At 38.9% G+C, this 25936-nt stretch overlaps 1 protein-coding gene across 2 annotated transcripts in view; it reads right to left on the minus strand.

Annotated features, from left to right (window-relative positions):
- The window catches only part of STK39 (serine/threonine kinase 39), a 105269-nt gene that overhangs the window by 65472 nt on the left and 13861 nt on the right, over positions 1–25936 (minus strand). For both annotated transcript variants that reach the window (XM_075093362.1, XM_075093363.1), the window contains exons 2-8: positions 16683–16795; positions 11534–11642; positions 10059–10200; positions 7850–7905; positions 2737–2846; positions 2526–2627; positions 2212–2345 (exon numbers count right to left, since the gene is read on the minus strand). In XM_075093362.1, coding sequence (XP_074949463.1) covers positions 2212–2345; positions 2526–2627; positions 2737–2846; positions 7850–7905; positions 10059–10200; positions 11534–11642; positions 16683–16795 — 766 coding nt within the window. The remainder of the gene's footprint in view (positions 1–2211; positions 2346–2525; positions 2628–2736; positions 2847–7849; positions 7906–10058; positions 10201–11533; positions 11643–16682; positions 16796–25936) is intronic.

The raw sequence follows: 25936 nt of genomic DNA on the forward strand, positions 1-25936 counted from the left end.
TTCACTCCTGCTAGAAATAATGAAACAACTCCTGACATCAACGAGAAGCATCCAGTTTAGACACAGACAGTAGCTCCACGGAGCTCTTATTTTTCTTCCCCTCCAAAGCACCAAACTCTACAATAAAGGAGTTCTTAGTAGTAGTACTGTGGAGACCACTAGGTTTAGCAGTAATTCACACATAAACCTTGGATGAGCAAAAAGGGGAATGTTTAAAAAAAAAAAAAACAACTCAGTTTCTGTGTCAAAGCTTTAAAATTCTCTCAGATTAACTCTTAACTTTAAGACAAGTTTCAGTGACCCAGTACCATCACGCATCATAACAGGGATATGCACAGTTAAAAGCTAGAGTCTTAGTAAAGTTTTATCCAAACTAGTGTTCTCCGTTCCTCTACCATTAATTATGCCAGACACTTCTGAACTGGTCTGGACATGTTTTCTGGGCCTGTTTTCCATACAGGCTGCGGCAGTGAATTGCAGCTGAGAACTGTAAGCAGCATCCTTGGCACTGGGGAGAGAGAGAAACACCCACACACAGATCCCCAGAAAAAAAACATCATTGTCTGAGACAACAACAGTGCAATGCCAGTCCTAAAATTTGCCACAAAGAGCTGGTACTTCTAAAATTAACATGACAGCTATAGAGGTATCTCCATGCAAAATTAAATCCTGGCTTGGGAGAAACATAAAAATTAGCAATGACTCCACAATATATGGACACCTGCTCCTTGGTTAGAGTAACTGGCACACAGATCTAATCATCTGTCTACTGGTCTAATTGTTCAATTCAAGGCAATTCTGAGTACAAAGACATTGCATGTGTTTAAATATCAGTGTAATAAGTTAGTATAATTAAACGCTAATGTTTCAACACTGATGTCATAACTACAGATCAGGTAACTCAGCACTTTGTATTCAAGGAGAGAAGGAAAACCATTTTAGCTATTTACTTCTCATGTTTTCATATCAATTTAATCTTGCCCTGAAAATTGCTGGGCTGGAAATGAAAAGAAGCTTGATTACCCAGAACACATTTCATTCTTATCTGTAAGCAGCCAAACTGCAGAGCTAAGCTTAAAGCATCAGGACTTGCTAGTAAGACCACCAGTTGTAAGGGGTTTGGGAGTCTGAAAACAGTACACAAATGATCCTTCAGTGAAAAAAACAATTTGAAGGATTTCAAGAAAAGAGATGTTACCACTTAATCTTTTTTCTTAATTATATTTGCTTTATAGTATTGCGGCTGTCACCTTTTTGACTTGACTCCTTACAACAATACCCTAGACTTAAGCTAGCGTAACATCAGTGAAGTACGCACCATAAAAGACCCACACAATACTCAATCAGAATTTCTCTCTCAGAACAATCTTTTTTCCCCCCAGAAATACCAGCTCTGAAACTGTTTTTGAGAGGAAACCGTTAGGAAATAGTGTTAGTTAGAATGTGCCTCCTCCAACTCTTCAGCAAAAGAAGCCTACAAAAATGGATCTGCATAAAAATGAATAAAGGATAAATAAATTGATTGTTCTTGGAACTTCGGACCTCAGCAATGGTTTTGGAATAAATGTTTAATATTTTCATCACCTTGGCTATCCCATTCACAAAACATAGCAAGAAAGAACAAACCACAAAGATACTATGACATGCAATTGCCTACAAAAACGTAAGGAAAAGTCTAAACAAGCTTGGAGCCCCTAACTTTACAGTAAAAAATAAGTAATAATTACTCTTAATAAGTAATTTTCTCTGGAAATATCCAAGTTAAAAGGCAATAGTAAGCTTATCACAAAATGAGAAAAAAACAAATAATTTTATGCTGATTTATTTATTTTAAAGGCCAAGAGAGTGATATGCTTGGTTACCAACAGTTCTGTCCGATCAATCTGAACAGTCTTGTTAAAGTTACACACAATATCAAGATTTATCAGATGATCTCAGATGAGAAATTAAGATGTAGAGCAAGGCCTTTTGTTTGATCAGATTTTAATTCAACAGTATCTTTAAATAAAAATAAATTAGGTTAATAACCCAGAAGAAGAAAACTTAAGCAGCCATTAAAAGGTAATTTCTTCTCCCCAGATGAAGATGACTGAAGGCTGCTACTTACAAAATTCAAATCATACACTTAGAGATGGTATTTAAACAATAAAACTTTTAGTAGTCTGTATATTTAAAAAAATAATTCCACTGTACATGGCAATAATGACCTACCTTTTGGAAGGATCTTTTTGAAGGCATAATGAAATTAGTTTTCTAAAGGATTTGCCATATTTTTTCATCATCTCCTTGTCCTCTACACCTGTCTCTAAAGTGGGAGGGTCATTTTGAAGCGTCAGCATTAACACCTACAGTAAACCCAAAAAAGGAGGTACCATAAGCAAAATCAATTCAAAACATGCAGAAATATTCCACAGAATACATATATTTAGGTATCTTGAGTTGCTATTGAAAATGAAGTAGTGCTAACCATCTAGTAGCATTAACAATACAGTTAACAGCATTAAGTGATACAAAGTGATTGTTACTTTCATGGGAGGGTATTTGTGATAAGGTGCTGCTCCTGTTGCTAACTCAATAGCTGTTATCCCAAAACTCCACATGTCGGCCTTGAAGTCATAACCTCGCACCTGGAATACAACCAGAAAGGAAAAACAGGGTTGTGATGTCTCAAGTTCCAAAAATTAAAGACTGAAAATAATAATAATATCTTTTTTTTTTTTTTAACATTAGGAATACCTGCTCCATTACTTCAGGGGCCATCCAACATGGAGTACCAACAAATGTTTTCCTTACTTTGTTACGAGTAACATCACCTCCCGTTGCTAAAAATGCACTAACACCAAAATCTGGGAAGGGGGGAAAAAAGTCAAAAATCTGTTAAACTACCAATAACAAAAGTTTTACACTTCAGAAATCAACTCAATTCATAAAGGTCTACTTATAGAAACTCTCCATTGCAGAGCTTACCTTTGTTTCATGACACGCTGTTCTTGAAATGCTACAGAATAGATGGTATAGTGCAGGAGATCTGTGCTGGGACACCCTCAGGTTTAACCTCCTAGTATGTGTCTTCCTGAATATGGTTACAAAGGACTCCAGTACGTCTGCCACTTAATGTTTTTAAATGTGTACTTTGAGCTAAGGTTTGAAAGGTCTGCATTTGCTATTGTTCAAAGCTAAGGCGCTACTTCTGTAGAGCTACTAAATTTGAATGCAATTTGAACAAGAGGGAATACTATGTATAACTTAAATACTTACGGAGATTTGACAAACAAAAGATAATCAGCAAAGTGATCAACAATATATGTTTAATAGTAGACTGTGACATGAATAGTTTTTTCCAAATTCCAAAGCAGCAAAAAAACCTTAGTGTTCTATCAACCTGTCACCATGTCAGTGACAGATGTATGGGAAAGGTAGGGGATAAATGGAAGAAAGAAGAGCAGATTACCAATGTATGGCGAAACACTGTCTTTTTGAATAGAGCTATATGAAAAGTATTTTAAACTGTGCTATTTACAATCCAGTTATACTGCAATGAAATGGTTTACTATGGAACTACTTAAATGTTTATTTTCCTATTGTATTCCTATTGTTCCCTGATTTTAAGGTTGGGGGCAGGGGGAATCAGTAACTACAGAAAATGTAGTTTTATCATTACATTCCACTAAATCATTAAGCATCACAGACTCAAATTCTGGACATCATCTACATCAGTAAAACACACATCAATACAGTAGACAAGTAAGAAAGCAAGCTTCAAGCAATATTCTTTAGTTTTCCCTGCAGCTTGCTTGATCAATAAAAAAAACAACCCATTTTTTTTCCTCCAAAATTGCTAGAGTTATTAAAGAGATTGGTTATGCTTGTATTTCTGGAAAGCATGAACAGCCTCAGAAACACCTGCTTCTAAGTTTTTAATGCCCTAAAAATCAATGCTGGTATTACTGGCAGTCTTCTGAAGAGGAACTATTGCATATAAGGAAATGCTGAATAGGATAAATAAATAAATAAGAAAAAAAATTATACCCCTTTAGTACCAAAGATAAGTAGATTGTATTGGACCGTTGTTTACAGGTCCTTTCAGGAACCGAGATACACAGCTAAAATTCTGACTTAACCTTTGCTCCCCAACTGCTGTTCTTCCCCATTAACATGACATCAGTTTTGAAAAGGATAACAAACAACAAATATAAATGGGTGAGGGAGAACAATTAAAAAAAACCACCCGTAAAGTAAGTAAAATCTCTTCCTACATAACCTTCAAAATGAAACATTGCAACACCTCACTGAGAAAGAGGCAATGGTGAACATTGCACTATAATACTAGTCAAACACTGTTGTATGGTTACTGAGAGAAAGAACACTTTGATAGCTACTGAATAAATACAAGACTTTAATTTCCCATCCCAGACATAGCTTTCACAAATACAGGTTATTTAAGAAAAGACATGACCTACAGTGGCAAGCTTCCTACCACATAGGAGACAAAGTATTACTGAGAACAGTTTACATTAAAAGGAAAGGGAAATGTATTACAAGGAAGGAGCTGAACAATTCAACAGTGTTAGGCACTAAAAGTTACAGCAAATACCAAAGAAAAACCAAATTTAATGGTGAGCCCTGATTTCACTTTATTAGAAAAGCATTTTGAAATTAAAGGAAACAGAGCTGCCCAAATAAGCACAGCCTACAAATCATTTATTCCCTAACATCATCTTCACCTCAGCCAGGGCTGGGCACTTGGCTGAGCCTCAGCCAAGGCCAACATCCAGAGTTAGTGTCAGGCATAGGGTTAGGAGAGAGACTCCTATGGCCTCCAAGGGAGCTGGGCTGCAAGAAGCCCACTAAGGAAAGGCACAGCCTGCAAAAACATCTCGTACCTTACAGATTTTTCACCTCAGTCAGGGCCGAGGCTCTTGGCCAAGCCTCAGCCAAAAATCAAGCTCACTAGGGTCAGGATCAGGCTTGAGAAAGAGAGAAAGCCACTGCTTCCATGGCAGTGGAGCTGCAAAGCAGCTGCTGCAGGAAGGCACAGGCTACAAAAACATTTTTCCCCTAACTTTCCCACCTTGACAGTGACTGTAGACTTTAGCCTAAGGCTCAGCCAAGGCCGCATGTAGGGTCACAGTTAAGACTGGGAGAGAAATAAACCATCAAGCTTCTGTGAGAATAGGGCTGGCCAAGGAAAACTTGGGCAGCCAAACAATTGTCCCTGTTAAATCTTTCTCCTCCGTCTAGCTTGATTATCTGAGGCATAGGCTCTGCTTATTTTTAACCAGATCTTTTCCAAACATTTCTGCGGGTATGGATTATCACAGGAGTGAACACCTTGAGAAACACTTGTGCAATAGGTACGTTCACACAGCCACCTACACACAAAAATGAAGACCAAGATCTTCTGCCTAGAAAACTCAAAACATACATTCTTTTTCTGACAGGTTTTACTGAAACGGTCATTTCTTGTACGGATTAAACATCATACAGCCCATACCTTCTACACTTCACCAATCTCTCTGTATGATTGCTCTTTGCTATACGCTCCTTACACCATCTCACATATCCATTCCTTTACTGGTTTCTTTGATATTTTGACCTTTGCCAGGCAATTCAAGCTTAGAAGGCTGAAACCCTGATGAAACACCAGACATCTTGTTTGCCCAAAGCACCAGGTGTCAAAAACCCAATAGTTTTAAATAGAATGTTGGAGCTGAGGAACTGCAATGACTATTTAACACTGTATTTGTGAACAAGTCGAAAGTTTCCTGCTCTGTACAGAGGAATTTTGTACTTTAAAAATGAGCCTCCCAATTTAAACAAAAAGATACATATTTTCCTCTTTCCCAAAGACTGAGCAGATTCTCTGTGCAGAACCTCTGAAGTCCATAATCAGAGGTCTCTGTAGAGCCATCCTGATTCTTTGAAGAATCTATGTTCTTCTATATCTGCACAGAATAGTTTGTCAGAGAAAAACTGGGTTAAGGTTCATTAATGAGCCACAGCCCCTTAGAACCAAGAAAAACTAATATACAACTGTGTCTTCAAATATTACTCCTCATATATATTAGCAGTGTGCGCTATGGATATAGATCTTTTCATTATAGAAGCTTAGGGTGCAGGAGAACAAGCAGTCCAAAGAACCTACGTTTTTCTAGCAAATAAAAAGAAGCAAAGTTATCAGGTATCTGTTCTCCAAATATGAAAGGAGATTTTACTTTATCAAGGCAAAAAGATGCAAGAAGGATTCATTTCAGCCTTTTTGACATTCAAAATTGGCTTTTAGTTAATGTGCAGTCAGCTGTCCCAAACAGAACAGCCCCACATCAACAAACAAGTTTGACACTGCTACGTTTTTCACCTGAAGGTCAGAAATAACCTGGTATTGAAATAGCGCATCACAAAAAGACACATTCCACATACCTATCCAGCCACAGAGCTTCCTCAGCCCCGCATGCACTGAATGCCCTAGCAGCACAATTAAAGCCCTTAACTCATTAAGATGCCTACAGCAAAAAAGGAGGAAAAGGTCAAGAAACCAAGCCCTGGAGTTGAACTAGAAAGAGACAAACAAAGCTCTTGTTTAAATGTTATCCGATTACCAGAAGAGTAGATTCGATTATGTGTGAAAGTAATAAAGTCAACAGCTTTATTTCAGATGGCTCATGAGATTTTACCTTTCAACTTTTTTGTTATCATTATTTTTAATTCATTTGGTTGGACATCTACTCCTTTACAGTATGAGAAGATCTGAAAAATACTTGGAACACCACAGACCTAGAATCTCAGCAGTTGCCCAAAGTGCTATACAAAGTGAAGACAACTGTAAAGTATAATCCAGTGAATGAATAAATATTAAGTATCTTATTAAAATTAACCCTGTAAAATTGACTACCTAGTTAAAAAGCCTTGATTTCAAAACAGAAGATTTAAAACTGGTTCAATTAGTGAATTGTTCAACTGCCAGCCAATCTTTTCCTGTCCAGTTTCATAGACTTCAGACACTGGCATACTGAAGACCTCAAAATATACATTTACACAGTACCTTGAAAACATTGCTTATATAAAAAAGACCTTTTGGCTATAGTAATTTTTATTACTGAGGGCTACTAAACACAGCTTTCATCGCTCAGTCAAGAGCTATATACAAACTGTGAAAGGCCTGGGAGTACGCTGGGAGATGCAGCAGGTATCGCCACCTGCTCACTCTATTTCCCAGGTATCTGATACTAACTTGAGGGATGGGATACAGGATCTTGCTTCAGTACTTAAGCTGTTACGAAAACCAAACCACCCGATTCTTATGGACTATCACTCAGGAAGCATATAGATACATTCAGAGGATATTTAAGATACTAAACTGTATCCAACCCATACCACTGCAAGACAAATGGTAGAAATGCCAAAAATAATTCTCAGTGAGATAACTGCTCATTGAGATTCATGAGACGTAAGTTATAGCCAAGGTCCTCATGAAGGGCAGTACACACAGAATTTTGAAGCCCCATGCACTATTACAATTACTTGCAGAAAAAAATGAACCAAACTTGAACAGAAATATGAGTTGGTACCATTTGCAAGCTGTTTAAAGTACGTGGGTGGTTCAAAAGGAAACATTAAGAGGTCATTAAAAAGTTTCCTTACGTATTTGATGGGACTCAGAAAAATACTGAATAATTTCCAAATCATGTCCATTAACCAAGAACCCTGAAATCTGAAACCAGATAACTTGCAGCTACAGCACTCCAAAAGAATAGTTAAAAGCCAACAGAAAAACTTGTATCTGTTGCCCCTAATCCAGCTGCAATTACGTTTTTCTTCTATTTAGCAATTAACCTACCACCGCCATTACCTGCTATTTGTACAGAGCCATCTTCACCCAGAAGAATGTTGCCAGCCTTCAAATCTCTAGAATGTACAAACAGAGGTTACTTTTATGTATGAAAGTACATATATGCACATTTTATGTAAATAAATAAATACTGTATACTAATTAGTTTTACAAGATTATTTTTTACAAGATTATGCTAAGAGGAAACAAAATATAAAATGTAACAAATGTAACTGATTTACAATAAAACAGAGTGCAAAACTCTAACTCTCACAAATTCTCTCTCTCGTATAAAGACCCAAATTCAGCTTTGGCATAAAATGAGCAGAATTCAGGGATAGATTTTGAGAACAGAAATATTTACATCCAAAGACAGTTTTTACTCCCTTTTATAAATATAATCTCACAAATTGAGAGCTTTCAGAGCTTTAAAGCAAGAATTAATGCTTTCTCACATCCAACTGTACTACCAATGAAAAATAAAAGTGGGAAAAAAGTTCTCCTCTGATGTCTTCAGAGAAGAGACCCATCTTCAAGAAAGGTAAATATACTGTAGATTTCTACCCAATGAAGCTATTAAAGTTCAGGAACAGCAACCATATTTTGCGATAGGGTACCATGATGAAAAGTGACTTGACACCGATTCTGTCAAAAATTCAGCACGTGCTTACAGTCAACTATATCCATTTAATGCATAATGTTACAAAGGAACATTTCTGGCTGTTTGGTTGGGGTTTTTTTGATAGAAATGTGCATTCCATTATTAATGCACAGGATAAATCTTTCATACAGAATGTATCATAAACATTAAGAATTTGAGCAAATCAGTCTTTCCAAGATTTACTGAAAATAATGAACACATTGCTACTGAAAGGTAACATAACCTGTTCCCTTATACATAAACAAAAATGTATTGAAAAGACAGAACAAAATCCCTGAACAATTTTGGAAATGTCTCCAACTGGCAATCACTGCCTAATAGAGCATTCCCTGAACTACCACAGCTCTCACCTACAACATATATGGGAAAAAGAATGCACACTGTATTGTCTTAAACAGGACTTCGGTGGTACTGCACAGTTTACAAGTTAGATGTTATAAAAAAGGAGAAATCTCAGACGTTTCAAACAGATCTCTCTCTTTTTATCTTTTGAAGTTCTTTAAGAATTGAAAGGGGAAATCCCAAATCTGACCTCAGGGGGTCCTGTTATCCTTAAAAGCTAGTAAGTGTTCCTTCTGCAACAATATCAGATTAACAGAAGACTATGAATTAAGGTTTCTGGCAGATCTTTGGCATTCCAGACCAGAAATCAAGATAATTGTTCTTTATGTCTCCATTTATCTCAATTTTCTCTCTGCAAAAGGAAGCAGTTCATTTATAAGACGAGACATAAGAAGTACACATAGAGAACAATTACTGTGCTACATCTGCACTACCTCCATTCTCAGAGAATCTGCTTTTGTTTAAAAAGACCACCTTATAAAAGGCTAATGCTTGAAACAGACAAGACAGCCTGTTGTAGGCGCCTTCCTTAAAAGGAAAATTTACCTCAGTAAAATTAATTAGGGAGGACAGAGTACAGCATTTTCAACATCCCAACAGTGGAAGCAACCTGTGGATTGCTACAGCAGGTATGTATAGATCACCCCAGGGGATCTGCACAGTTTACACTGAGGAAGTCAGTGGAGAGAGAATATATAGAAAAGAAGAATCACTAGATGCATATACACCAAGATGTAGCTTCATAGTACCAATCCCAGCTTCACGTGCAGTCATAGAAGAGCGGTCTGTAGAACTGTAATAGATATTACTGAATACCTGGGAGTGGTGGTGGGGAATATCACATTTATACAGCAGTGCCTGAGCATTATCGGTTTACTGTGCAACACAATAACCAAGTCACAGACCATGTAACAAACTAGATTTGGAGTTCCAGGAGGCACAGGAGTATAGACCACAGTTCTGGTGTACTTAGTGTAGCACAGACCAATCCTAACTGTAAGCAACACAGACAGGATAAAGACCAGGCAAGTACTAAGTATTAGTGACAAACTGCAGTCAAGATTATAGCATCTGCCCAAGTATTATCATTTGATAATTTCTGATCACATTTACAGTATGTGAAAGAGGCGATACAGTTCGCTTAGCCAAACAACTGCAGCTAACCAGGATCAAAAAAAACTATACACACAACTTTGAAAATACTTTTCCCGGTGTATATGCTCCTACCTGTGAATTTGCCCATTCCTATGTAGATAGTCTAAGCCCTCCAAAACTTCTTTAAGAATTGTTGCTATTATGGGTTCTTCAAGGACACCATTTTTGTGCTCTCCTCTGTTGACAATATACTTTATTATATCAAGCATTGAACCTATATTGCAGATCCAGGAAAGAAAAAAGCATATATACAGCATTATTATATCAGATTCTTGAGAAAGTTATATTTCTTCATTCTTTCTATGCTACTGTAATTTAAATCTTTGCACATATAGCTAAAAACCTCATGTAACTAGCTCTCAGAATAAAGCATGCTGCTTCCTCATTCAAAAAAGAAACAAAGCACTGGTTTTTGTCAAGAATACTCTAACACTCAATTATCCATAGAAAGATCTGCTAACAGCTTGCTAAGCTACCATTTATTAAAAATTCAGGAGTATTCCACATTTAAACAGACACAAACAGCAAAGGTTTTTGTTTATTACCCAGCTTAGATTATGGTTCATACATTCACAATGTAAACATTAAGCTGCAAGACTAGAAGGAGATGCCATCGTTTGTTTGCAGGGAATAACATCCCTAGTGACACCCAGTTTGACATTGAATTTCAGTTATCATAAATTTCAAGGAATCTAAAGCAACATTTTCTTCTTATACAAGCATTTTTTCAACAGCTCACCATAAATTCCTGTCATGAATCACTGGTTTCTCTCAGGGTCTATGTTTGCTTTTGATTGAACTGAACAATTCAACCAAAAGTGACGTAACGGAGTTACTTTATGAGCACTTCCAGTCTTTGCTTTCTAACATGATGATGCAGTAGTCTGCTGTCATGAAGACTAATTTTGAAGAACATGATGTAGCAACCAGGACCACGACATCTTATTTTGGAGCCTCACTTTTCTTAGCTACAAGCATATTCAGTACAGCCCCTTTTCACTCTCCCAGAACCAAATAAGATTTTCACACCATTAACCATCATTATAAAAACTGTAATGAGTGTTTGGTTAGTTTAAGTAATTAAAAAAAAATCCAACATGTATAATGTCTGTCCTAGGGAGAATCTTCCTTGAATAAAGAATGAGAAACACTCACTACAAAGTCAGAAATACATGCATTTTTACAAAAATACAGTGGATTCTGGAGAAATTCAAAAGGCCACACTGACAGGAGTGACTTAATTCTCATCAGTTTTCCCTATGCAGCCTTAATAGCAAATTTTATATATTGATTCACAATTAAAAATTACAGCAGTTGGATCAACAGAATTTATCCCAGTAATTCTTAGTCTGTACTATCAATACACATATACAAACTTTTTAAGCTTGTACTTTCCTGCTATAACACGCCTATGTCTCAAGATTCATCCTGTGTAGTCACTCTCCCCACCTCCTCACTTGGTTTAGGTCAATTAACTCAAAGAAGGTACACGAGAAAAAAAATCATACTATTTCCTTGCAGCTAAACCAGTAAAACCAGTAACTTACCCCCACTTAACAGCTTCATAACGAGCCAAAGTTCATCCTTCACCACAAAAGATGTGTAATAGGTCACCACATTGGGGTGATTGCATTGACTCATTGCTTGAATTTCTTTCTGTAAGAAATACAAAGCCCAACATAACATAGCCAGCTATCAGTTCTGCTTGTATAGAGAGAAAGTTTAATTTCCAAAGTGAAATACTATAACAGAACTGAAGCATGCACAGAATATGCATCAAGGCACCATAACATTTCAATCTACCTATAGATCTACATGCAAGACAAAAACATTATTGCAAAGAACACGAGGGAGGTTTGGCCAGGCATAACTACATCAATTTTCTTCTGAGCAGCAAAGAAATCACTGTTGAAGTCCCAAATTCAGAGTGAGCAATGAAAAATGAGCAGTCTCCAATAGCTGAAGGTGTGGGTACAGGCTGGACAACAAAACACAAAGAAAGATCAAAACCTACTGCCTTTCCTGTTCAAAAGGGATATGAAAAGAGTAGAATGGGAGCAGGTCAGAAAGGAGGAAGGAAGCTGACGGACAAAGGACACAGCACCACTGGCTCGGCTACTGTGGGATGAACAGGTGCACACCAGAGCCACGCAATCAAACAGAAGTGCAAGAGGAAAAATGTTACAGCAGTGTTACAGATCAAAAGTCAGAGGAAACAACTGACTACAGGAGCACAGAGTCACCAACAGATGCACAACGTGGCACTACCAAGTAACACCATCTATGACATGCCACAGCTGTACACATTAAGAATGACTGCCTTGTATCTATTATTTCAAGCAGAGTCCTTATTCTATTCAGTCTTTCACATAATTGTTCTGTAACACCTTTCCAGCAGCTCTCATTTTCCTGCCAAAGTTGTACTGGAGGGTTTGGCCTCACACCAACTTAAGATGCCTTACTGAAGATCCCTACTTTTCCCTCTCCGCCCCCGACCACACAGTCCTGATCCATACCTGGTCCCACAGACATGCTCCTGGAAGGTGAGCCAGTGAGGGAGCCAATCCAGCTAAAAAACAAACTCTTCCACCTCCCCTCCCTCCCTTGAAAAGCAACTGCTTTCAGGTGGGCCTGTGCTACACGCTGACTCACCAGCACTGGCACAAGGCAGGCACTATGACAGTCCCACTTAGATTGATTAAAGTTGCCACAGATGCCTTTTTCAACTTTTAACCTCAAATCAGCAAGTGTTTGAAAAAGGGGGTTTTTTATTACTACTTTTATTACTACTTGCAATGCACTTGAGATCACAACAGGTTTCTAAACAAAAAGTTAATTGTATGTATTAAAGACTGAGATTTAATCTTATGATGCCTGTTGGTGACTATTAAGTCAGGCTGTAGTTTGACACACACTTCAGCTAGTCTTGTTGTCAAAAGTCCCCCTCCCTAGGCACCTTCTGAGCTCTGAACCACAGAAGGATAGTCATGCAACGAGCCTGACTAATCAAGCAATTTGCAAAAGAGCTTTCCCCCACTGGGAGACAGTAAGTAGAAAACAGAATAAATATATGTGGGGCAGATTTCCCTTTCCCAGCAGACATGTCAGCTTAAACACAAATCAAATTACTGCCTCAGGTTCTTAATTCAGCTATCCATACCAAATCTTAACCACAACTCTCCCACTCTTCATTACTATATAATTTCTTATATTGTTTTACTGTTTTCCTATGCTGGTAATGTAACGATGGCTCAAAAAGTGTACCTGCCACTACTGGGCAAAAATACACCTCATCTATTTTACTTGCACATTAATAATGCAGAAATGTAACTAACTGACCATGATAAACTCCATAATCTTTAACTGAAAAGCGCTTTGAATATTTTGTCTGCATGCATCAACTTGCCAGCAAAAATTGAGTTATCACAGTAACCATGGCCAAAGGCATCTTGGGTCTCAGCTTTGGTGACTTTTTCCAGAGATTCTTTGCAAAACAAAAATAAATTAATAGAAAGCACACCATGAAAGATAAGGAATTAAATTTTAGTCAAGGTGGTATTAATTTCAGACTTGCAGTTTTGGAGAGCCCCTATCACACACAGAATGGTAAGGATCCACAAACTTCAGTTATTTGGCTGAGGCCCATGATATGCACAGGTGAGGCAGAAAAGCATTCACTTAAAATACACTGCCAGAGGAAAAGCTTGCAGCAGGATGTCCAGGAGAATGCCCTGGAGCCTTCTTCCTGTCACATCACTTTAGATATTCAATAGCACCAAAGCCAAAATGGCACTTAAAATTTAGAGTCTCTCCCTCATCCCCTTGCTTCTGCCTCCCTTGTGCTAGCACAAATGTTTGTGCACCTCATCAGGAAGTAAGCCCAAGTTAAAAACTAACTTCTTTTCGGCCAGATTATTCCTGATACAGTTTCACTGAGCAGCTGCACAAAAACATGTCAGCCTAAGGGCAGGTGGGTGACACAGTTAATAAGCAACTGCGAGGCGGGGTGCTCCGCTGCAGCGCCCACAGGGCCAGGTCCAGCTGCCAGTGGCCAGGTAGGTGCCACAGCTCTGTGGGTGCTTCCCTGCAGCCTCCTCCCTGGGCACCCTGGGTACGGCTGTTTGAGGGGATGCGTATAACACACCAGGGGCTCCCCTCCAGAGAGCCTGCCTCGAAGGGCTATCCAGAGGAGAAATGCAAACAGTTTAGAAAATCTATTCAATCAAATAAGCTATTCTATAGACTATTCTGTGGTTTGTAGTGTTGAGTTTTTTGTCTGGTTTAAAAAAGTGGAGGTAACGGGATGGGGGAACATATCCAGTCAGGACAACACTAAGGACAGGAACTTTTTCCTTGGCTGATAGGATTAAGTTACATTTAGCTTACAATAGTGAGAACACAGGACAATGCAGGAAACAAAGTATTGAATTTCAGGAGTTTGGCAGTTTGTGTAACCTTAGTATTATTTAAACTTCCTCCCCCATTGCCCTTCTATTTTAACTGACACTGACCCAAATCCTAAGTCTGCTTACAATGGGCACCAGGCTTGCTGCATTTTCCACTCCTCTGAAGGCCACACAGCTAAGAATGTGTGAACGGTGCCTTTGCACACCATCCATAAGCATTCAGCAGCAGGATTTTAAAAAACACCACGTTCCGAGGGCAGACAGAGTTTTAGAACACCCCTGTGCCAGCGGAAACTGTTTGATCAGAAAAACAAGTGATTGAAAACTGAGCAGATTCAAAACCAGTATCCCAAAATGCAAGAGCATTCTAAGTATTATCAGTTGAAATAAAAATGTTAGTACAGTTGTAACAGGAGTTTCGAAGGTTGATGATGCCCTTTTCCAGAATAGCACCTCTATTTTATAAACAAAATCTTAAAATCTCTCTAATAGAACTGAGTCAGAGTAAATATACTTCCCCTCACAGAAAAAAAAATAAATTATGTCTGTGTATGCATGCACATGTGTGTATGCACGTAAAAAAAATAAAAGGAAGCATACGTGACTTTTCTTTTTTTTAAACACCTCCTAACCAGGAACTCAGAAAGCCAGAATTTATGTTCAGATCGAAACAGATCAACAAATTAAAGAAACACAAAATCTGAACACAGAAAAGCAGCAACTGACTTATGTTAAAAAATAAAAAAGATGGTATGGACACTTGTCTTTGTGCCAAAAGGAAGCAATATGGACTAAAAATTCAGGACCTGTTGCCTCATTTGGCAGACAGTGGAGACATGTCAGCAGTAAAGATAATCAAGCACTTGCTAAGGTACTTTGTACAACCTGGTAACTAGCTGCAGTCATTTCTCTAGACCACGTGGCTATCTCTTGTAGGTTTCTTGGCAGTTTTGTCTTGGCTTTATTTGCTGTAACTTTTAAATTCTTAATTCCCATTACTAGTTCAAATTCTAAATAAAAATTGTCAGACTTTGATGTTATACTACAATGATTAGTATTTTTGGTTTTACAGAAATATTCTTTATGGGCTGTAGATGTTAATACATCATGCACAGCATCTCACCTTGGGCTGTTCTCTTTCTAAACACAGTTCAGATTTATATTTTGAGTTTTTAGTTGACATAAGTCTCACTACCTCAGAAGTAGGTTCCACTACCACAGTCCTCTTCTAAAAAACACAACAATGTCCCATACAAGCTGTTACATAAACTGAAGGTGAATGCCATCAATCACCAGGGGAAGAGCGTTTTGGGTCCTCCACTGTAAACAAGCCATTTTATCTGAAGAAACTGGATGGACCATACCCTCTGTATCAAATTCAAGATATCTTTTGCACTGGCAATTCCCTGCTGAGGAGATCATTTCCTTCAGAGGCAGGAATTTCTGCATTAGAAAAAGCCCACAGTCTCTAGGCAGTAGTATAACCTGTGGAACAGAAGAGAGTGTTCTCACTTTTAGAATGGTTTTGTATCCTTCAACTCTTGTTATGCTGCCTATATATAAATACGCTGACTAGGAACATTAGAAAGCAACAGGTTTTGTTTTTTAACAGTTCTTTGCAACTTTGCCTGGATTGGCATAACCAGTGCAGAGGAAAAACTTGCAGTCCTTTTTACAAAGGGCCTCTTACAGGTCCCTTCCTCCTCTGATCAGTGACCTAACAAACAGCATTCCTCAAATGGCTTGTTATGGCCTATAGGACAAATGCATGTTGTTAGCTTTAACAAGAATTTCCTTGTATAGATGGCAGTGAAGCCATTCCTACCTTTCCCCTCAATAGTAATCATTACAAAATGATCCAACTAGTTTTTGCCATGTTTTGGTGCTTTAGACATTTTAAGGAGACCTACTAAATTTTACCTTTATATTTTTAATCAGTGTTTAACAAAAGAAAAATGTATCTTTCCTTCGTATTAAGAAAAAAGACAAACAGGCAGTAATCTCTTGAAAATTGAGTCTCCAGAAAGCAAGGGGTAAGGTTCTTCCCACAGTTCTCAACAGTTGGTTATCCCAAGATTCAAATTTGCACTTCTTGTTTTTGTGGCATTAGAAAACACATATTAGTAAAATATATTTTTAGGGGAAGGGCATACTTCTTTCAGATTATTTTCAAATCCTTTTCTCACTATTATCCTGCATAAATTTCAACCCTCACTCTTGGACCAAGCAAAAACCAAAATCAAAACAGAAGACAATCTCCGTGTAGTATGTTCCCCGCTGATTTACTTACAAGTAATTCATCCATACTGGTCTGGCATTTTTCTAAGTTGATCCGCTTTATTGCTACACGTTCTTGCCTAGGTTTGCATAGCGCTGCCTGGACAACTGCTGTAGCACCGCTACCTGAAAAAGGGGCAGAAAAGGAACACAGTCTCAGTATAACAGGAGTCTAAACCAGTGACCAACCTGGCGACGAACTTAATCTGGTGTTTATCCTTTTTCTGTGCTTTCTACACGCATACCTTTCCACTAGCAAGACAGTTTGCACACTCCTCAAATGTAGAAGAAAAACCTCAAAGTTTCTGTTCCACACCACAAAAAATTCCCAAGCCAACAACCTAAAATGATGTCCTAATTTATCAAGTCACACCCACCATCTCAATGCATTTCATACAGTTTGGGAACTTCCGTCTTTGGACACATGTTTTAATCAAAAACGTGACTTGCACAGTTAACACAAAACCATTACACAGAGGGGCGGGGATTTATCAAATGTTATTTCTTTCTGTTCTTTCAGGGTCAGTCCCTGTTTAATCAGGTTTTTGTTCCCACTATGCAGCAAACAAAATTTTCAGTAAAATCATACATGTGTCTTCTACAGTTTCACCTGTGTTGCTACTCATTCATCGTGATCAGGGCAACATCCTGCAAAAAGCATGCTGATTCTTGTAAAGAGCACAGGAGGCACAAGTATCACGCCAACAATAAGACGATGCATGTTGCTGAGTGGCCCAGCAGAGAAAGTCAGTCATGCTTAGTTGACATGCAAATCACATATTGGCACACAACTACACTGGTAACAAAGCTTGGTGGAATTGAACAAATTTTGGGGAAAGCATTAGAATAATTTTCTTTAGTATGCTTTATTTGCAAACAGCAGGAATAAAAGGCCTTGTTGCTTCTTTTACCAAGCACCCACTGGCTTTGCCCCAGTCAGTATTGCCGCACTAAATTAACGAAATGATCCCGAGTAATATTCAGAAAGAGTTTTGCCCGGGTTGCACATCTTGCTGCCACATCAAATACAGCAGCGTGTGCTTCCTCAAAGTAATTACATTGTGCTCATTCATGCAGAAATCTGAAATCTCCCGACGAGTAGCTTTTACCTGTAATTCTAATTATTTTAATATAAATTATGGATTTTTGTTAAGTCACAAATTGAGCAACATGTCATATTGGCCTGTTCATACACTCTGTTCTATTTATGCTCAGTAATTGGCATGTCCTGGATGAACACAAATTGTGAACAAAAAGCCTTTTGTTGACAAGCTCTACAAACATGGATTCAGTTACCAGTTGACTTAAGAACAATTGAGAGCTTTTCCCTCTGCACATCTGATAACAGCACCGACTATACCACATGACTGAAAGTTATTGTCCGTGTTTTAAATCGCTATTTGCTTAGCTATTTTCAAGTATAGTTTGTTCACATGACATTTTCACTCAAATCACCAATCTTTTTAACTCTGTAATGAAATTCATACACTAAATTCTGAGTTCATCTTTAAAAGTCTCAACAGGACTAACTAGTCATGTTTTTGCAGGATGCAGTCACAGACAAATAATGACATGTCCTGTTCTGTTTGCTTACAGAACAAAGCCTTTAAAAATTCCAATAATGTAAGTAATAAAAGAATTAAGAGACATTTCAGAAATTAAATAAGACATCCCAAGGAAGGAACCACCAAGTCAGCACAATTCATCTCAAGTAAGACTCATCTACATCACTTCAATGACACTGCCGTTTGGTAGACATCAAGACACAAATCCTCTTGTTACTTTGGATAGACAACTGTAGGTTGAGGCCGGGGGAAGAAACCAAATTTTTACCTATTAAGGATACAGAAACAAAGACCAAGATTTTCCTTGATGTATCTTTTTCATCTATGCCAGTAGTTTTATCTGCTTGTAGGAATCAACCAGATCTCCACTTTCAAAATAGATTCATATACAAAGGCCACATAAGCACAAACAGAAAAAGCACACAGAAAAATTATTCAGTGAACACCAGGATGAAAGCCTGACTGCTTCCTCAAGCTAAAGTAAAATGACAGTAAACAACGCTTCAAAACATTTTGGAAAAATCAGATTACAAAGAAGAGTCCTGTCACATCCCTGACCCCACCCCACTATCTCACTTGCTTAAGTTCTGTAAAACCCCAAAGCAAAGGCTATGTCCTTACTACTTTTTAAAAACTCTTGATTACAAAATTAATCCTGAGCTACCCTTATGCACAAGTTGAAGATCTATTCCTCTTTTGCCTACTGGAAGAGGACGAGATGCGAGATTTTAGGACATAAACTAGAGTTTGAGGTTTATTTATATGAAAAGCCTTTCAGTACATTTCCATGTGTTTTCTCCTCAGACAGAGGTGACTTGCAGTGGGATATTCACCACCAGAATATGATGCACTGAGAGCGCAAAAAGCTTTCTATGTTTAGAATAAAGCCAATCTACCTTGGTTTCTTCTTTCTGCTGCCTTTCGAATACTCTACACAATACAGTATTTTGATAGTACAGGCAATCTTTGCAGCCTGCATTCTCAGTGGGACCTACATATAAAATCCATTAGAAAAAGCAGTTTCAAGTACTGAAGTAGGAGCCAGGCACTTAGTTGCTATATGCCTCCTTCCTCTTAAGAGATGTTCCCCTTTCCTCCTCTGGCTCACAAGGTGAACAACCAGGGATTAAGATGAGGAAAATCTGCAGCTCTCCCATCTGGTCAGAAGACTCCTTTTGTGTCAATAAAGAGATGCCCTTCTCTAGTCTACTAAACAAGTAGGTATGTGAAGTGTTCCAGTCTAGTAGCTCTTAGAAGCAGGACCACCCAGACAGGATGTTTTATCTTGTCCTCATGTTTTTGGCTGCCACCCTTCTCTCCAGTGTAAGCATGCTCTTACAGCCCACCTGTTCCTTCATGCTATAAATCACGCTCTCCCTACCATCCTGCCCTCAGTGCAGCAGAGCCATTAAAATTGCTTTTAACTATTTGGGTTTATGCAATAGAAACCTTCTCAAGAGCTATTACATATGGCCACACTTGACTACTTCTGAAAGGATATAACCTAAAAGCAGTTTTCTGCATTCCACTTTGCACATGCTTCACAGAAAGCACATAAAAACCCCACAAACGTAAATACTCATCCAGGATTTAAACTTCGCTAAGTAAGTTCCTTCAACTTGCTTTAAATCTGACATGAATGTATTTTCTCTCCCCACCCTTCCCCCCGCCCAGGAATTTAACCTTTGCAGAACCTGTCTCCAGCTGGCAAAGAGAAGGATCATCTTTGAACAAGTGTGATCAACAACTGACTTCAACATTTTAGTTTCATCTATCCTCCACTAGTCAAGTCTCAAAAAGACAGGCAGCAAGGTGAGATGGCTGGACCATATCACTTGCACATCGCACAAACACATATCCTTCTTCATACAAGCATGCGACACTTCATTTATTCCCTGTTATGTCTAAAGGTCTGACACTTTCCACTCGTTCAACACTGCACAGTAACAGTATCCAAAATAAATCTAGAACTATTCCTATCAATTTTCTTCTCAAAAACAAAAGTCAGTAACCTCATTATCCCATAATGATTTACCAAGTCTTTTTTTAGTAGCCTAGTGTTACTCTACAGTATTCCAACTAAAACCTCTTTAAGGATTTCTGCATTCTTTAGGTCCCTTAAATCATTCTACCCAAAAGACAGGTTCCTCAAGCCCATGGTTCTTCTGTGTAGTCTCTGAAGAAGAGGATGTAATTTGTTGGTAAGTTTTCTTGTTGACTACGTGTCTGAACAGTTAGACAGCAGTCATAATTGGAGAATACTAAATACCTTATCTCTGAATCTATACAAACACTTACATACTGACCTATACGATCTGCATTTCACACACCTCAAGCTCCTGCAACATATAGAAACCCTCTATTAAACTTAGCTGATTAGTCCACACAAATTGTAAGTTGCCCTCAAACCCAAGACTAAATCATAACTGTCTGTAAAAGAAGCTGAAGCCCGTACTTAATAGAATAAAATCTATGAAAAATGGATGAAGCGGCTATGAAAGTATTTTTATTTAATCTTTCAGACAGTCCATTTCTGAAGGGCAGAGTCCCCTAGATAATTCTTAAATGCAGCTTACATACAATATTCTGTTCAACATATTCATCAATGACCTGGACGATGGGAGAGAGTGTACCCTCAGCAAGTTTGCAGATGATACCAAGCTGGGAGGAGTGGCTGATACACCAGAAGGCTGTGCTGCCATCCAGCGAGACCTGGACAGGCTGGAGATCTGGACCCAGGGGAACCTCATGAAATTCAACAAGAGCAAGTGCAAGGTCCTGCACCTGGGGAGGAACAACCCCATGCACCAGTACAGGCTGGGGGCTGAACTACTGGAAAGCAGCTCTGTTGAGAGGGACCTGGGAGTGCTGGTGGACAGCAAGCTGACCATGAGCCAGCACTGGGCCCTTGTGGCCAAGAAGGCCAACAGTATCCTGGGATGCATTAAAAGGAGTGTGGCCAGCAGATCGAGGGAGGTTATCCTCCCCCTCTACTCTGCCCTGGTGAGACCACATTTGGAGTACTGTGTCCAGTTTTGGGCCCCCCAGTTTCAGAAGGAGGTGGAACTCCTTGAGCAAGTCCAGCGGAGAGCTACCAAGATGATCAGGGGACTGGAGCACCTCCCTTACGAGGAAAGGCTGAGAGACTTGGGTTTGTTCAGCCTGGAGAAGAGAAGACTGAGGGGGGATTTCATCAATACCTATAAATATCTAAAGGGTGGGTGTCAGGACGATGGGACTAGGCTCTTTTCAATAGTGCCCAATGACAGGACAAGGGGCAACGGGCACAAGTTGGAACCCAGGAAGTTCCACCTCAATATGAGAAAAAACTTCTTTCCTGTGAGGGTGCCAGAGCAGTGGCACAGGCTGCCCAGGGGAGGTTGTGAAGTCTCCTTCCCTGAAGGCATTCAAAACCCACCTGGACACGTTCCTGTGCCCCCGTGCTTTAGGTGTGCCTGCTCAAGCAAGGGGGTTGGACAAGATGATCTCTAGAGGTCCCTTCCAACCCCTACCATTCTGTGATTCTGTAATATAACTGCAGGATTCCTTTTACATAGAGCAGAATGCACTTGTGCACACAAACTGTGTCTGCACCAATGCAATCTAGCTTAGGTTTCCACTCAAAACCTGTGGGTTTTTCTACGTAACATGCAAAGCATCTGTGTTTATATACAAGCTTTGAAAGCTATGTTGCAATATGTTGTATATTCCATGCAATATTGTGCAGCGTATTTCTAGCATTACTACGTATGTGTTATGAACTAATCAGTACTTCAGCATATTCCATGGCAGCATTGTGCAGAAGAATCAATTTTGTTGGTGGCAAAGCAACACTTTTGGTTTAGAAACAGAGAAAAGAACCTTTAATTTATTTTGGTTTCTAGATTTTGCCCCACAGTACTCTAGAGATCTTTCAGTATTATTAATTTTCTTTCATATTACTTCCATTGATTAAGAGTAAGTTATAATCAGCTCATTAAAGCTCATTTAGACCACCATACTAGCCTCTAAATCTTTCTGAAACTTCTTCACAGAAAATGAACTCATGATTTCTCTCTCCATCTTCACACAACATAAATGCTTGTGTTCTTAAAGAACTTCTGGATAACCACATAAATACAATTTACTACTAATTCCTGCCCACTTTGTGTTCTTAATTCACGCTGGAATCAAACCTCTCTCTCTCCCCTTATAACTCACTTGGATGCTAGTTTGTTTATCCTAGCCATTAGGATTATGACATAATTCTCTTAAAAGACACTAAGTGTTCCATGAAATCTATGCTTATACATAGAACTGCTACTTTTGCATTTTCATCATCCAACAATTAATCTCATTAATTATTCATGAAGCTATACAAAACTACTTTGTTCCGCAGTTAGACATTTAAAAACATCACCATTATGGCTGTAGAATCACTAGGTTATTCAATTGTTGTATTTACCTTTTTGTGGGAGAGTAGCTTACACAAAATCTCTGAGGTCTGTCTTATCCCATACTACTATTCAAAAGCATGTTGCATAAATAATCCAGAAAAAACTCTAAGATGATAAAGGACTACAAATACCTCCCACTGAAGTCCTAGAGAAATAGCCTAAATGTCCATGTTAAAATTATTATGCATTATAGAAAATCTACAAGATAATTTCTATGCAAGCATTAAGATAACCTGTACTAAGGCTAAAATACAGCAGGCTTGAGGATTAACCAGACATCATATTCTTCATGCAGAAAGGGAAAAAAAAAAGGCAGGGGGATTCACAGTCAGCAATAAAACCCCATACACAAGAAAAACAGGGGCAGGAGGGAATGACTAGGCTTTCTGAATTATTCTCTTTATTTCCCCCCACCCTCACTAAAACAGTAAAAGGACTGGTTATATCAGATGTTTTTGCTAGATAAATTACAGGAAATATTTTGAAGCTTGCTAGGCAGTACTATGTTACAACTCCCTCCCTGCCAAATCTGCAGAAAGGAATAAAGAAGTTCTTCTGCCAAAGCACATGAGAACAGGAACCAACCTTCTTGAACACAGAGTTTTCTAGCATCAGAGTACAGCAAGTAACTATCAATCACAAACTAATTATTCAGGAAATCAGACAAATCAATACTGCATAAGAAAGTGAAGAACCTGTACCAATCATATGGAGAATGTAAAAGTCTTCCCTCCACCAGTGAGCCCAGACACACTGTACTGCAGGAACTCTTCTCACATATCTGTCTTACCTGAAGACTAATCAGCTGTCACCACCAATCACAGTTAAAAGAATTTTAGAAGAGTTGTACTCTGACTAACAAAGGCATTAAAGAAATCTTTGGCTAGAAAGTGAAACCAGATATATTTAGACTAGATATAGGTTTATTTAATAGTGATTGTGTTCAGCTTTGAAATAAAGTATCAGGCTATGATGGCTTTCTGTTTTCAGACACTTTCTTGGTAAGGAGACTGATGCCTAGGGCCATACAGAGCTTAGCACTTGTCAGCTTGGTACAATGCCATCAACACATTAAGATCAGATTGGAAAGTCCGGGGATGACCACTATGTTTAGGGCATTCAAGTTAACCTGGCAATAAGCACACGGTTTGGAAAGGGAAGAAAGAAAAACAAAGGCTATGCCCACTAGCTCCTTCCACCTCACAGCTGCCCCCTCCCTCTGTTCCCATCACTGCTCTCCCAACAGAGAGTGACAAGAAGTGCTGATGTTGAACACCAGCCTGAGAGATTTTTTTTTTTAACTTTAATAAGAGAGGCTTTTAGTGCAACTTTATTGAAGCAAGTAAAATAAATGACCACCAAAAATATAGCCGCTGTGTTTGTTAAGCACATAGAAGAAACAATAACGTATAAGTGGATCAAGATCATACGTTCTACTGAAGCTAGGTAAAAATAAAGCCATGCCTCACTACCAGAGAAATACATCCTGTTACTCCATACGGTCATGTCACTTAGTGCACATAGTCTTGCCTTTGAAGCTACAATAGTAAGACAGTCAGTATCCCAGCTCCCTTACCAGTTTTCCAATTCAATATACTATATTTAGTGCAGAATATGGTTTTATCCCCTTGTGCTGTCATGATCAGTGTTCAAAGCGTCAACACAGCGGGAGACATGGTTAGCAACCTACCTGACAGCCCTGCAATTCAACACTGGAAAACTTTTAGTCCTATCAATCACAAAAACAAGATAAGGCACATGACAAAAAAAAGTTCCTGCTCTTTTTTTCAAGAGGGTACCTACAAAGAAATTCAAGCCTTTGGGGTAAGATAAGGTGCTAACAAAGTTGAGGATCAACTTTTAGAAGTGCATCAGGAACACACAGTAACTACAATGCTTTTCCTTTTGCCTGCCTTTGAATAGAAAGCTGCACATACTCCAAACAAACCTCAGTACTTGACACTGAAAGAGAGGTGTAGATGTGTTGCAAAGGAAAGTGCAGTGATGTCAAAGTCCAGGCAGTTCAGTGCCCATCTGCGTGTGTCATCAGCAAAACTATCTTTTAACTGAGTCCTCCACGGCCTTTAGTCTCCTCACATGCTAGTTCTGGAGCCCACAGGGAGCCTGGTACATTTCCAGATTTGGTATGAGAGCATCTCCCCACTCATTAGCAATCCACACCAAGGAAATGTCAGCACCACAGTAGGTAAGGAAAACCTAAACAAAAGCAGCCTAGGTTGTCTAGGCAAATCCCATATTATAAACACTACCCAAGACTACATTCCTTTTGCCCTGCTCCACCTCTGAAATATCTCCATAAGAAGCATTATTTATAAGTGGAAAAAAGCGTATAGTAAAAAAAATGCACAACCACCACTATTTCAGAATTTGCAGCCATCAGAACTGGAGTTTGCCCTGTGGAGGTGTCAAGACAAGACTGGTGTGACTGGTACCCCTTGCTACGTGGTTAATGTGGTTAGCATAACTAACACCGTTTTATAAGGCAGTCATTTTCTGTGACTGAGTGGGTCACATATTCATTCCCTTTCCCCTCATTACCAGGCCCGGAAGGTCCTGTGAACCAAGCAGATTTCTTCTTCCCCTGCCTACAGGCCTCAAGATTCCTGGGCACCAGGCTGATTACTCCCTTCCTACTGGCCTTGAAGGTCCCAGGCACCCAGCCAACCCGGCAGTGGTGATGACCCCATCACAGAACAAGGAAGCATACCAGCACCAGAGCACTGTCCATAAAATCAAGCAGTTACAAGTCCTAAGTGGAGAACTTGGACAGGAACTGCTGCTGCACAGTGAGACCTGTGATGCCTCAGTGGCCTGGGATGCCTCCACTGTCACCTGCTTCTTCAAGGACTGAGTATTGCATGCTTTTATATGATTTTTAAACCTAGATTATGATTGTTACACTGATACAGCAAACTGTACTAAGATTTGACCTGATCTGCAGAGGATCCAGGTGATTAGAAATAGTAAGTGAAGTCATATTATAAATTCTGTATTACACACTACTTATAAATTGTACTATACTGATTATGCTTGTAGAAATCCTGTGCCATTCTAATAATAAGTTCTGTGCTATACTAATCATATCTTGTTACAAAAATAAATCTTTAATTCTAACTATGTTTTAGTGCCATCATCATTCTGCCAAGGATCACTAAAAGAACCTGCGTGTCCCCTTAGTGTCAGCTGACAACTGGTACACTTGATTAACAGATTATTGGGAGTAAATGGATGTTATTCTCTGGTGC

The sequence above is a fragment of the Phalacrocorax aristotelis genome, chromosome 5 (assembly GCF_949628215.1).
Source record: "Phalacrocorax aristotelis chromosome 5, bGulAri2.1, whole genome shotgun sequence".
Taxonomy (NCBI): Eukaryota; Metazoa; Chordata; class Aves; order Suliformes; family Phalacrocoracidae; genus Phalacrocorax; species Phalacrocorax aristotelis.